Source organism: Anopheles coluzzii, chromosome 2 (assembly GCF_943734685.1).
Source record: "Anopheles coluzzii chromosome 2, AcolN3, whole genome shotgun sequence".
Classification (NCBI taxonomy): domain Eukaryota; kingdom Metazoa; phylum Arthropoda; class Insecta; order Diptera; family Culicidae; genus Anopheles; species Anopheles coluzzii.
The window spans coordinates 69,079,495-69,094,468 of record NC_064670.1 but is presented as its reverse complement, the minus strand read 5'-3'; the positions used below and the strand labels follow the sequence as shown (position 1 = coordinate 69,094,468).

At 39.8% G+C, this 14,974-nt stretch overlaps 1 protein-coding gene and 1 long non-coding RNA gene across 2 annotated transcripts; both read right to left on the bottom strand.

The window, feature by feature from the left end:
* Window positions 1-4,799: 4,799 nt before the first annotated feature.
* On the bottom strand, window positions 4,800-8,336 carry LOC125906689 (uncharacterized). Its single transcript, XR_007452059.1, has 3 exons — window positions 5,841-8,336; window positions 5,677-5,742; window positions 4,800-5,606 (listed from the first exon to the last, which is right to left on the bottom strand). It is a non-coding gene; the product is annotated as an uncharacterized LOC125906689 (long non-coding RNA).
* Window positions 8,337-9,597: 1,261 nt separating this feature from the next.
* LOC120952477 (uncharacterized) lies at window positions 9,598-11,862 on the bottom strand. Its single transcript, XM_049606541.1, has 3 exons — window positions 11,642-11,862; window positions 11,257-11,567; window positions 9,598-11,173 (listed from the first exon to the last, which is right to left on the bottom strand). Exons 1-3 carry the CDS (start codon window positions 11,794-11,796, stop codon window positions 11,025-11,027), a joined length of 615 nt encoding a protein of 204 aa, XP_049462498.1. The 5' UTR covers window positions 11,797-11,862; the 3' UTR covers window positions 9,598-11,024.
* Between the last annotated feature and the right edge of the window lie 3,112 nt (window positions 11,863-14,974).

The window sequence follows — 14,974 nt, the reverse complement described above, 5'->3', positions numbered from 1 at the left end:
TCAGGGACCGAGGCTTGGGCATTGGCCAGGCGCTGGGCAAGGTTATATTCGAAGCCAGCAGGAATTGGTGGCTTGAGAGTTTTACGGGACCATGCGGTACTGCACGGAGCAGGGGGTGGCATGCTCGAGGGGCCTGGGGGGAAAAGTTCTAAGGAGTTTAGAGCGGGCGCAGGGTTCTTACGACTCGTGGGTTGGCTCTTTTTGGTGCGTTCGCTAGCCCACTTCCGTACTTCTATGTACTTAGCACGTTGTGGGCATTCTTTGTCTCTATCACTATGGTTGTTGCCACAGTTGATGCATTTTACTGCAGGATCTCCAACGTTGCTGGAGTTGCATTCATCAGTGAGATGCATTTGTGCGCATACTGCACAGCGAGGTTGAATGTGGCAGTTTCTTGTGCCATGGCCGAATCCCTGGCACCGTAAGCACTGAGTTGGGCCTTTGCGTCCTCCGCGATAGGGCTCCCATCGAATGATGATCGAATGGATGGCACGAATGGCCTCGAGTTTGGCCATGGAGCACGTACCACGCTTGAAATGTGCTAAGTAGAATTGCTGATGGTAGCTGATGCTCTCTTCATTGCGACGCTTGATTCGATGAACTTCTAGAACATCAAGTTTGTGTTTCACCTTGAGTTCATCAATAAGGTCGTTTGTGTCTAGAAGTGGTAGTCCACGTATAATCACCTTGAAAGGACGTTCTTCCTTGAGGTCATGAGTGTAATACTCCGCCTTCTGATGGTCAAGAAAGTTCATGACTTTCTTTCGGTCTTCCGCTGAGCGTACGAAGATCTTTGTGCCCAAACCACTCAGCTGGTATTCAACGGTTACTCCTCCGGCTTGGAGCGTAGGACGGAGGACGAATAAGGGTATTGATTTCACCACAATTGGTGGAATCCGTCCTTTGGACGTGGGGTGCCGGTTTACGGCCGAAGATGAGGAAGGAGCTGTGGAAGCAGCTGTTGAGGGGCCAGGAGCAGCAAAATTTAGATCTGCTGCAGAAACTTTCTTGGATGATTATTTCCCCCGTACTTCGATAAAACCATTATCCATGTTCTCTTCATTACCATCCATGTTAGTTTCGCTGAGTGAGCGAGAGGTTTTGTGACGACATACGTCAGGAGGTGTACGAGAGCGGCTACGGCCTCTATCTCTTTTGCTACCACGCACGGACATTACCGCACGCAGCAGACACTACAAAACTGATCACGCAAGGGTAAATTACAATAATCACAAAACAAACACAGCCGTCACGATTAAGCGGCACATTGAGACTCCTCTCTTTATTGAAATTAAATGTTACTACAATTAAATAACCCCAACTACGCGTCAAATCAGGTAAACTCATGTTGATATGTAAAGAGGCAAAATTTCAAGAACAAGCGACAAAAATTGATGACCATGAGACAAAAATTGGTGCCTTCGAGACAAAAATTGACGTGCACTGACAAAAATTGACGCATTCGAGACAAAAACACTGCACACTGTCAAAAATTGGTGACTTCGAGCCTTCGAAATTTGACGGCAACGGCTGTAATATTGGATAATGTACCGTACTGCTTCGAATTACGGACACTTAAAACATTGTTGGCAGTTTATATTTTCTTAAAAATTCAATTTTAATCGGTCAAACCTCCGTATTACTCACTTTACTAGAACAAACCTACTACATTAGAGAAAAAAAATAAATAGGTATGTACACGTGCTAGACAAACATACGGTTGCAAGCGAGCCTCGGAGTCATGTTCCAACGGGAACCGCACTAGAAGCAGGTTCCCACGACAACCGGCGAAGATCGCGAACGGAACGTCCACGTGCGGTGTCATATTGATGGGATGGACCGTCCAGTATGCAGACGACACCATGCAGATGGCATGAATATGATCGCATCAGGTGGTTGGCTCCGGCAGACAGAAGAACACCTTCCAGCACCGAGACACCAATCTAGCAAATTAGTTTTAGTCCAAGCTTTCGTGAATATAGATCCCCAGTTTAGTTTTTAGATTTAGTTTAGATCCCAAGTTTAGTAACCGTCTTGTGTACGACCAAAAAACTCTACGTAACCGTACAACCGCCTACACGGGTAGGCTATATATTTTGTAAGGAAGGATGATGTTTTTCGTAGTTAAAAGCGTATATCTTTTGAATTACTTGTTATATTTGAATGAAAATTGTCTTATAGGATCATAATAATGTTTTACAACATATAAATGAGAATTTTAAAAATCCTGTCAATATTTTTTTAATAAAAAATGTGCTGTAACTTCAACACCCCAATTGGCCTTGCCGCATGTTTTGAGTGGATGATTATGTCTTTTACTTTTCTTTGAAACGTTGTATTGCAGTTAAATTTTATTGCTTGTTGTGTAATAATATATTGACATTTTTGATTCTTTTTTTATTGTGCATGGTTAGAAAACATCTTTTCTGAGGCATTTTTAAAATTTGAAGTCGATACGACTTTTTAATCCAAAGCTATTCTGAAATAAAGCTACGAAACTTACGCGGGTAGGCGGTCGTTTCCATGACGGTTAAACTTATTCAGGGCAACCACACACATAATTAAATCTTTCCAATAATTTTACTCGAAACATTTAAAAATATCATAAAACTGCAACGATATTTTTGTAGCATATCTGCTAAACAGAACTTGTTATAAACCACACTATCAGCTATAGACCACACCTCACTATAGAAATCACACCATTGCTACATAATCATTATAACACACTCAGCAAATCATATCATACCATAACAAAGCAACTGGAAGAATTCAGGCCCCACCTTTCATATAAAAACAATTATGACACACTTCTTGAAAACACCCGAAAGACGCATAATAAGCAAATCAGGCGTTACTGCGGGCAAACTAGGTGAACCGAGAACGCATAGCAAGTTATAAGCTCAGTGACGAAAACATCCATTCTTTAGCAACAATAGTTGAAACCTTATTTCGCAATACAGTGAAACCAAAGCATAGGCACACATCGACAAACACTTCACACCATTTCAATTTATAAGTTGTTACTAATAACAAAAACATTTAATTAGGACAAAAACATGTTCCAAAAACCAAATGTACGAAACCCATAACATATCTTGAGTATAAATAAAACCAATTCCAACCATGGCAAGTCAGATTCGTTCGGACTGCCAAGATAGGACGTTACGCTTCCTAATACTTCGCCTTCCAACTTATTTCAAGAGTTTAGTTATGTCCCCCTACCCAAGGTAAGGCTTCTAAACTCCAACGTTTCCAGTAAGGGAAACCTCCTAAAGGTTTCTATGATCGCCTGGACGATCAAGCGTTGAAAAGTCCGCTTCTAACAAAGTGTTATTCTACCTCGATACGTGTCAGCGAAACACTGACCTACCGCGACGGTTGATCGATGTACAGTATGTACCGTATGTACGCTCCTCACATTACATGGCGACCGTAACTATCTTAGAACTTATTACATTTTGATTCATATTCAGGACAGTTTTGAGCTCATGTTTCAAATTACGGACGATTTGATTCTTTTTCCGGACAGCCATAAAATTCCTTTAAAAATCTTCAAACTTACACACACACATAACCTTTTAATTTTTTAACTTGTTTTAACGTCTGGACCGGTGTTTCTTCTACGACATAACAAATTAACCTTCAAGCAACGTATTTTCCTGTTATTAAGACGGTGTAAAAACATATTTTTATACAATAAATCACAATTTTCTTCCGCTGTCCGGAATTTAAAACAAAATAAAAAATCCTGCTTCGTTTTCCGGACAGAAATTAATATGTGGTTTAATAAAATTCAGAGCACAATATGATAAAACACTGTTGTTTTCGCGTTGATTAATAATCCCACATAGCCGGTCTCGTAGTACAGTCGTCAACTCGTACGACTTAACAACATGCCCGTCATGGGTTCAATTCCCAAATGGACCGTGCCGTCATACGTAGGACTGACTATCCTGCTATGGGGGGGGGGGGGGGGATCAATTAGTCACTGAAAGCCAAGCCCACAAGTGGTTACAGGCAGGCCTTGACCGACATCGGTTGTTGAGTCAAAGAAGAAGAAGAAGAAATACTCCCACAATTGATTTTGGTGTATTGAAATGCACGAGGACGGGTTTAATAAGAATTATCAAAGAAATAACCCTGGCGTGGGGTTGAAGCAAAACTACTAGGAATACCCCTGGTGGTGAACTGACCGACAGAAAATTTTAATTGACTGTGGCATCAGGGGTAGCAGGGGTCAAACAGATTTTTAATTTATTCTAGTACATCATGGCAAACATCTAAAATTAAAAATCAGCATGTCCAGAGACTGGATATGAAGATATTATATTACATGCCGAATGTCCGGAACTTTAAGCTGTCCGTAATTTGAAGCATAACGGTATAAATTTTATTTCAAAAGCCGTTAACACGATATAAATATTCAAGATCGGGTAGTTGGGGAATCTTTGAAATTGTGCGTGGAACGGTTATCAGCAAGAAATTGAAAAAAAAAACATAAATTTCGTCTCTATGACTACTTTTAACTGTCTAAATCAAAATCGTCTTATCTGCGAACTGTCGTAACTCGAGGGAGTCGTATCTCGGGAGACACCTGTATTGAAAAGTGTATGAGCGAGTATAGAGGTAAAAAACAAGAGCTAATGTGTGGAATGGAGAAATGAGAGAGAGTCTGAGTTAGTTTTGGGAGAATTGAGAGAATGAAATAAATTGGCCAATTATGTAGCATAGTGCTCTCCAACCTTTTTTTAAGTTTGCGGACCACTTGGCTTTCAAAATGCATTTGCCGCGGCCCACATCGATTGAAGGCATGCATTTTGTAGAGTTAGGTCAACGTTTTTAATTAAAAATATGTTTTTATATTATTCTAGACATGCCTGTTCATAACTAAATCTTGATTGTGGAAAAAATTGAACGATATGTATAGTGATTAGCTTACCTTCTTCAAAAATAAATTCTTTCGTGGAACACATCTGATAACGCCACAAACCACTGCCCAACCGACATTGTCACGTTGCAACCGTTTTTTTTTGTACTGAAGAAATGTTCTCTACCCAACCGACATTATCGCGCGACATTTTAAAATTTTGTATGAGAAAAAACGGGCTCAAAACGTTCTCAAATCGTGCTCATTAGCAGCACTAAAGAGCACGTCTCTGCAACGGTGCGACAGCGTGTATCATACATCTAGTTTCTGTATACTACATTATTGTTCAATTTCTTTCATTCTCTCCATTCTCCCTACAAAGACTCTTACTCTCTTTTGTCCATTCTGCACATGCTTACGCTCTTTATTTTACCTTCTTACTCGCACATACATATTTACATACTCACACAATTCACACTGCCTAAAACCGGTGCGGGATACACACGTACCCGTCTTGCCTGCCTTCTCTCCTCGTTCTTCCTTTCCTCCAGCTTTGCCTTCGTCGAATGGTGTGTACGCGTCCTGCTTGCTTCCCTCTTGCTGATCCCACGTGCTGCACTAGCGAGCTGGATGTTCGTCTCTACCTTCCTGCCGCTTCTCCTCTACCAGGCGCTAGCACGTTGGAGGATCGAATCGTTCCTGCCTTCTTTCCTCTCCTGTTCTGTTTTCGGCACTCCTAGGGATAGAAGGAAATATTAACTATTTTGCCAACAGCTGTTCAATTTAACGTCAAGCACAATACTTACCAACCAATTGAATATTGCTTCTGTTGTGGTCCGTGCTCACTTCCGTTCGTGCGTGTGTTACGATTTCTTTTAAAAAAAAAACGAAATTGATTTTATATCACAATTATCAATACAATTCAGTTTGATAAAGATTGATATAACCCTTTATTAAAAACTGTACTTACCAAATAGTTTTTCCGTACTGGTTTCACGAGAGAAAAAACGGACACACACCGACGCGTCCTACCGCTTGCAAACTTGATTTCACACTACCACATTTTCATGTGAACGCGAAGCAGCGCCTTCCTCGTGTTCCTATACAGGTATTCCCCGATATACGCCATACTCGATATACACGATTTCGCTATACGCTTTTTTTCTAAATTTGACGGTTCTTTGAACAAGTAGTACTAATTTTAGAAATCGAATGTCAAATGCAAAATAAATTCCATTTTGGTTGAATATTAAAAACCATTTCAAATGGTATAAAATTGAAAAATTCAGTTGAAATTAGATCAAATAACTAATTAAGTGGCTAAAACCTACCACTTCATGCAAAGTTATACGGATATTAGTTATAATTTGACTGAAAACCTCGAAATTCGACTTTCGCTATTGTATATTCGAGATACGCTATTGCCTCCGGTACGCATTGATAGCGTATATCGGGGAGTACCTGTACAATGATACAAAGAGCGGGCGAGAGGAGAACGCTTGCGTGAACGATTGGTGTAGCAAGCGAATTTGGACAAGTCCCAGAAAAGCGAGACGCAAGAGTTTCTCTCCAACGATGGAAAGGGATGAGCTAAATGAAACATGCGAATCGTTGATGCGACACAGCCAAGTCGCAAGCAAATACAGACCAACACCCAGAAGAGCGAGGCAGAATGAAAAATTGTTTGAATGTTAGAATGAGAAAAATGATAGATACACATAAAAATCGCGCGATAATGCTGGTTGGGTATAGCGCGGTCAAATCATTCTCGATAGCAGAACTATAGAGAAGGTTTTTGCAACCGTGCGACTGCGTGTATCATACATTTGGTTTATGTATGCAACATCCCTTCTCAATTTCTTTCATTCTCTCCATTCTCCCTACAAAGACTCTTACTCTCATTTGTCGATTCCGCACATGCTTACGCTCTTTATTTCACCTTCTTACTCACACATACATATGTACATACTCACACAATTCACACTGCCTAATACCGGTGCGGGATACACACGTGCCCGTCTTACCTGTCTTCTCTCCTCGTTCTTCCTTTCATCCAGCTCTGCCTCCCTCTCGCTGCTCCCACGTGCTGCGCTAGCAAGCTGGATGTTCGTCCCTACCTTCCTGCCGCTTCTCCTCTACCACCCAAACGTCCAAAACGCGATGAATGGGTAAAACTATGGACCTGAGATGGGGCCCTATCTCAGTACCCAAACTGGTACCCAAAGGCAGACAATTTTGGACTTATTTTTTGACAGAGAGCTAAAAGCTGATTCCTCCCCTCTTCTCCACTTCTCTCTAGAATTCCATTTGTATGAGTTCTAGGAGAAGGGGAAAGGGAAGGAAATGAGAAGTAAGTGAATTACCCAAGGAAACATTTTGGACCAAGCTTGAACAAAAACTGGGCTGTCTTGCTCTATCTTCTATACCGCACCTGCTTGCACTCATTCGCGAGCGTTAAAATATACTCTCTCGATTTCATGTTCTCGCGAATTGCCTGCTGCTGTAAGAATGTATGAGTGAATGTGCAGCGTTTTTCTCTGTGCTTCTTCTTCTCCCCCCTCGTTCTTACTCCTTTCTTCCATCGATCCGATGCGCGTTTCCTTACTCGACCGCGCAATAACATTTGTAAGGTTCCGCCGCAATGAGATACTGTACGCCCAGGCTGCATATGACAGCCAAAAGACGTCTTTCGGTAAAACTTTTCGTCTTCCCGTCGGACTGCCGATAGTCCGACTTTTTAACGATATGGTTAGACCGATTTTGACAGATATGGCCAGATGTCATTCAAGTGGTGTATATTTTTTATTGACGGTGTAATGCAATGTCCAAAAATTACTGAGTGGCCTACCACAGTGCAAAAAAATTGGCGGACTCTTTTTTCTCCCCCCTCTTTCCACCGATCTTTTTTCCCTCACCCTCTTCCTTCTTCTTTCTCCTAGGTTGTCCCGGTTGTTCCTCTCGGGCTCATTTTGTTTATACTTCGCTTTTCGCCTTCGCACAGTTCGGCTATTCTTTGGTTCGGTTCGGTTGTGTTTTCTTCTTCTACTCCTCTTCATCTCATCTCCGCTGCACACACGCTCCTTTTGTTTGTAAGGCCGGTGTTGGTTTATTTAGAACTTTTTCTGTGTTTGTGCTTGTGTGCTGAGGCAATTCCAATTGTTTAGAACTCCTGCATGGAACAAGCGTGAGGGAACCTGTTCCTGCGTGTACAGCCGGAGCCACGGTGTCCCGATTATCTGGTTCAGCTCACAACGCTTTATAAACGTGATACTTCCAACATGGACAGGTGTGTTTTACCGTGCAATGAAAGATGTGACTTTTTTCACACATTCATCTTTTTTTTTGTTTATCCTTAGCGCCAAACGACCTAAGCTACTTGTGTCGATAAAAAATGGAGAATACAAATTGCTCCCGTTAAACAATAATAGTAAGTTTTAATTAAATATGTTTTGTTAAAAATCATAATCATTAACATGAAATTGCATACATTTTCAGATTCAATAAACAACACCACACCTACCACAATGCTTCATCCGCAATTATTGAATGAGCTTTCATCGTTATCGTCAGTGTCTATCCATACTGGAAGTCAAAACATGGCTCGCGAGAATGCTTCATCGTCAAAACGTGAGAAAGTGTATAAGAGTGTTATAACAAGAACTATAGTTAACAAATATTTCTAGAAACTGTATCAAGCGATAAACGCAAGCCGGTTTCTCGTACGAATAATGCAATGGTAGACAATGTACCGTCCACATCGATGGTAGTTCGTTCTTCTTTGGATCACTTCTCGTTTATGGAAACAACTGCATCAACTTCGGGTGCTTGTCAACGAGAACCTAAACGTATGTCTTAAATTTGTTTTATAGTATATTATTTGCTGTAAAATACTATATGAACGTTTATTTCCAGCCCTTTCATCTACTGCTTCAATGGCAACGCAAACGGATTTTTCTAGTGGACAGAACGTGGGATTAGATGCCATACTAGAAAAATTAGACACCATGCAGAGGGAGCAACAAAGACAGGCAGACATGTATCATAAGAAAATGCTGGATATGGAGAAGCAGCAGAAATTAATACGAGCACAGTTAGATATTTTATCCGACAAATTGATTCCACGGCCAGGATTTGTTGCGGAATCGTCGTTTGAATGGGAAACGGTGGGGACCAGGGAAGAACTAGATCGACTGGAGGAAAGATTGGGGGAACCAGAGTTCAAAAAAAAATTTATGGAATTTTTAGATACAAAGCTGCCGACCGACAGTTCAGAAGCTAGACTGCATGATAGCATGGACATTATATTCAAAAAGGGTTTTGTAACACAAGCCAACTGGACAGGATTAGGGCCAGATAAAGTTTGTTTTTCAAATTATGAAAGGGTTATTCAGATTTTTAAATTTATAGGAACATGTCATGGAGTTTCACCCACGGACCAAAGAATGAAAACATTTTTCCAAAATAAGTTTAAACATTCAAAACAAAGACTTAGCATGGTGGGAAAAGTTAAAACTGTTCCTCATAGACGCAAAGTTTAGTTTAATTTATGTTTAATTACTACTGTAATCCTCAGTTAAGCTTCAAGCAGATAGCAGAATTAATGGCTTTTTGTAAAATTAAAGCTTTTACCCAGTTGCGTATCATGTTCCTATTATAGAAATGTTAAAGAATTCAAAGAAATGTTATTATTTTTTATGATATAAAAAACGAATTAAAATGTACGTTCAACAAATATTTATTATTTATTTCATATTACTAATGTGTGAATTAAAGGAACGAAATCGAATGCATCTTCTTGAGCAAGAGGTGCCGCAACTAATTTACATTTTATATCGCTGATTCCTAGTCTAAAAAAACTTTCTTCTAAATCATTAGTACTTGCTCGGTGAATATTTATCATTTTAGAATCGTAAGGATAACTGAAACTACTAGACGAGTAAATGATCTTTTTTGCTGATATTTCTATTACAGTAGGTGACCGCTAACTGAGAGGTAAACAAGCTCCAGTTAACGAACAATGTTCGCTAACTGGAGTGACGTTTCTATGGATTGATTGTTTTGATTGGCGTGGGCTGGAATAAACATACCAAATTTTTTTTCATTTATGTTGATATAAAGTATAGTAATTCGTGTAATAACATAAATTAATAGCAAACGTAGGTGAAAACCCCTAAATTTCTTTGAAAAATGCATATTTGCGACAAATTTCTCTTCATGAGATTCCGGATGTTTCATGTTTTGACGTTTAAGTGTTCGTTAACTGAGAATCACTCCAGTTAGCGAACCTCCAGTTAAAAAGCACTCCAGTTAAAACACATCCAGTTAGCGGTCACCTACTGTACTCCGTCTTGCATGATTGCTGTACCGAATTGACAAACATATCCTGATTTTGTCAAAAACCATTCGTTGCGTTGATCATTTTTTAAACAGAAAGCTTTACGAATATGAAGAGTAACTGTTTCTCCAAGAAGATGAATAGAAGGAAAAGTAATTTGTTGATTTGTATCGTGCGTATGATATGCTTCGCTTTCTGTTATTCTATTTATAGCTTGTTCCAAGCATTTGCCCCCGCTTCGTAATGATTTTTTTAAATGTTGAAGCTCATTTTCAAAATCATATGAGGAGATTGTGTTAATGGGGCCAAAGTTTTCGGCTTCTTTGAAAATATGTAAGAGATTATGTACGTTACTTGATATATATTCTGGACCATATAGTGTACTGTACAGTTTTACAAAAAGCTGAAGTAACTTATTTGCTAATGGCCAATGCTCTTTGTAAACTTCTGTAGACAGCAATGTAATGCTGCAAAAAACAGCATGAAGTGATTATATTGTTCTTCAGGAATTGAGTCCTTAAGAACGACAAATGAACCATAAAACAAAAATGAAGCAAACTCTGATCCTTTCCAATGTTTGATGTCAAAAAGTGGACGAAATTTTCTATGGATCTCAGCAGGAAGTTTGATGTTAAGTAACTTAGCTGTAATAAAGTTGATTTGTGTAGGTGTTAATTTTTTTCTTACACCAAACATACCAAACATCCAGGCCATCAGCATTCTTTTTGTTATACCTAAATCTATCAAATGCAGAGAATCTGCCACAATAATTTGTATGATGATGTCAAACTCATCTAAATCCAAAAGAGGTGAATCTAGTTAGTGATGATCACCGTAAGCTCGGTTTTTGAAACCTTCATGTGTTCTATCTGGGCCAGCGGTGTCCGAGTATGCGTTTCTTCCATTGATGTGTTTTCCTTTCGAAGTGCACTTTAAGCAGCCATCTAACGAGTTGAAATAAGCAACACCTTTTGAAAAAGAAAAATTGTTGTACAAAATTTGTTACCCTAATTTGTGTTGCTTTTGACTATTATTTTATTTGAATAGTTACCTTTTATAAAAGCTCTTGCAGGAGAATCGGCGATAATAGCACGTAATTTGATGTTAAACTTCTTGTTTTTTACAACCACACCATTTTTTGTGAGAAAATTAACCTCATCTACAAAAGGTCGGAGAAATCGTTCTATGCTGGCTGGTTTTGTTGCTCCACAATAGATTGAAATTGGCATGACTGGTATTTCCGGCATTCCATGAATGTTAAATAGAATAGGCCAAAATTGTAGATTGTTGCTTTTGGCAATCGGCAATCCGTCTATTGACACGTTCAGTAAAATTGTTTTATCAGCTTCAAAGTTTACATCGCTACAAATTAGAAAACATAACGATATGTAATACTTATACATGAGAATGAATTTGTTTACATCCAGAAATATTACCTTAACTCGTTAGTGAAGCAATTTTGAATCCCACGATACCAATACTGTCCACCTTGCACGGTAATAATTTCCGAAGAGCGATTGCGGTTGATTTTTAGCAAAGTTCTAGCATCTTTTGGCAATTTGCAAGAACTTACTTTACCGATTATACCCATGACTTGTTCGAAGGAATCATAAGTTTGATTTGTAGACACCGCCCACGTTTGCAAAGCTTATTTTACGGAGAATGGTTCGTTTGATGTTTCTTGTTCCTGGTCAGAGCTTTTGAGATAATCGATTACAGCCTCTTCTTCCTCAGCGTATGCAGTAGTTTCATGATCATCTTCAACATAATCATGTTCCACAAGAAAACTGTCGTGTGAGGATGTAGCACCAACATCTGGCGTATGTGCATTATCTGTAAAGCAAAATAAACCATGTTTAATAAAAAGTACAAGCAAACTTCATGATTTTCATCATACCATTTTCTCTTTCACTGGTATTATTTTCTTCTAGCTGGTCTTGCTCCACTATACGGTTACGGGTACGATACAAATATGAGTTGAGCCGAATACGCTTCGAGAATGATTGGTCCATCCTATTTTTGATAAAATCACGGCTAGAAACCACTAGATTATCGCAATAACGCACGCAATTTAACTCGTTAGATGTTCTGTATGTTTAGATTTTGTTCATTTGCGCGCGATTGTGGTGTGACAGCAGCGACATAAACACAGACAGTATGGACAAGGGAACAACATCAACAATATCAATATTGGCCTTGTGTGGTATAAAACTAAAAAATCTTTTAATTTAGTCTGAATTGTTAAAATAATTGTTTGTAAAATAACTTTAAATAATTTTACCATGTTATATTGAAGAAATGGCTTGATTTATATGTATAAAAGCCCAAAAAACGATTAAACTCTTCAATGTGGTGTTATAAATCTGCTAAATTGGTCTTACGCGCTGTCATTTGCAGCCTGGGCGGAAATATACAGAGCATTTTCATTTAGCATCCGTGGTCCACACGGAACGCAGTACCCCAAACACCACCGGCCAATATCAAATTATCGATATTGGCGGTGACTGGTGAATGAATGTGTCTCCCCTCTTCTCATCAATATAATTCACTTGCTACATCTCCTCCCCTTTCCCCTTTTCCTAGAACTCATACAAATGAAATTCTAGAGAGAAGTGTGAGAAGAGGGAGAAGCATCAGCTTTTTCGCTCTCTCTCAAAAAATAAGTCCAAAATTGTCTGCCTTTGGGTACCAGTTTGGGTACTGAGATAGGGCCCCATCTCAGGTCCATAGTTTTACCCATTCATCGCGTTTTGGACGTTTGGGATGTTTCCTTGGGCAGTGATTCTCTTGAGAACGAATGAGGTAGGAAAGAGAGAACGAGAACGACATGTGCTACGCCGCTTCCCAAGCGAGTCAACACGCTCGAAAGTAGCAAGGAAAGTAGAAATGAATTAGCCTTCTACTTCCCTTCTACTTTTGTTGCTTAAAATCAGAAGAATGTAGAAACATGTGGGTTCCAGGAAAGAGCAAAAAATGAGTTCTTGAGTGTACACACACGCACACGCGACGACTCACGCTTACGTTCTTGTTCTACGCCCCTCCCCCTTCTCACTCGCCCCACAGATCTATTTTTAGATCATCACACACTTCCATCGACGGCGGTCGATGTGACGATGTGTGTCGCCGCGTGTGTGTTGTCGATTTGGTCAGAAAAACTTTTTCTTCACACCAAATCTCTGACATGGAGCGTCGGCGTTCCGATTGAACCATCGCGACTTTGATCAATGCGTGTGGTTAAAACGACCTTTTGTATTGTGTTGTACGTAGCGTGCGCGCCAAAATTGTAAGAGTGCGCGGAGAGTGAATGTGGCTTTTTGGGGGATTGAGATACAGAGACAAATTTCGCTGCACATTAACAAATACATTCTCACTGCACGGGTTGAACTGCGAATGCTCAGTTCTGAGAGAATATACTCGAGCGCTCGCGCATGAGTGCAAGCAAGCGCGGTATAGAGGATAGAGGGAGACAAACGATTATTTTGCTCCAAGCTTTCTACTTTTGTCCCGTTGGGGTGCTCACTCAAAAACTGTGACGTCAGGCCGGCGGTCAAAGTGTTAATCCAGCGTTGTCTTCGTCGAATGGTGTCCACACGTTAAAAATTCTTCCTGCTTGTCTCCCTCTCGCTGCGCTAGCGCGCTGGATGATCGTCCCTACCTTCCTGCCGCTTCTCCTCTACCAGTCGCTAGCACGTTGGAGGATCGTTCCTGCCTTCTTTCCTCTCCTGTTCTGTTGTTTTCGGCACTCCTAGGGATAGAGGGAAATATTAAATATTTTGCCAAATGCTGTTCCATTTCACGCGAAGCGTGAATGTGAATGTGAATGTGTTACTTACCAATCAATTAAATATTCCTTCTATCGTGGTCCGTGCTCACTTCCTTTCTTGCGTGTGTTACGATTTCTTTAAATAACGGAATTGATTTTATTTCACAATTATCAATACAATTAAGTTTGATAAGGATTGATATAACCCTTTATTAAAAACGGTACTTACCAAATAGTTTTTCCGTACTGGTTTCACGAGAGAAAAAAACGGGCACGCATCGACGGCTCCCACCGCTTGCAAACTTGATTTCACACTACCACATTTTCATGTGAACGCGAAGCAGCGCCTTCCTCGTGTGAATATACAGGTATTCCTCGGTATACGCCATACTCGAAACACGCGATTTCGCTATACAGGCGGTCCCCGAGATACACGGTACCTCTTATACGCGGATTCGGAGATACGCGGTTTTCTAAATTTGACAATTCTTTGAGCAAATTGTACTGATTTGACACATCAATTGCAAATTGCCAAATAATTTCCGTTTTGATCGAATGTTCAAAACTATTTCAAAAGGTTTAAAACAGTTATATTCAGTCAGAATCATATCAAATAATTCATAAAGTGACTAAAACCGCCCCCTACTTGCAAAATTACACGAAAATTTGTGATATTTTAGCTGGAAATCACGAGATTCGACTTACGCGGAAATTCGAGATACGCGGTATTTTGCGGCCGTTTTCGGTCCCCATTAACCGTGTATCTCGGGGACCGCCTGTACGCTTTTTTCTATATTTGACAGTTCTTTGAGCAAATTGTTCTAATTTGGGAAATCGAATGTCAAATGCAAAATAAATTCCCTTTTGGTTGAATATTAAAAACCATTTCAAAAGGTATAAAATTGTAATTTTCAGTTGATATCAGATCAAATAACTAATTTAGTGGCTAAAACCTACCACTTCATGCAAAATTATACGAAAATTAGCTATAATTTGACTGAAAACC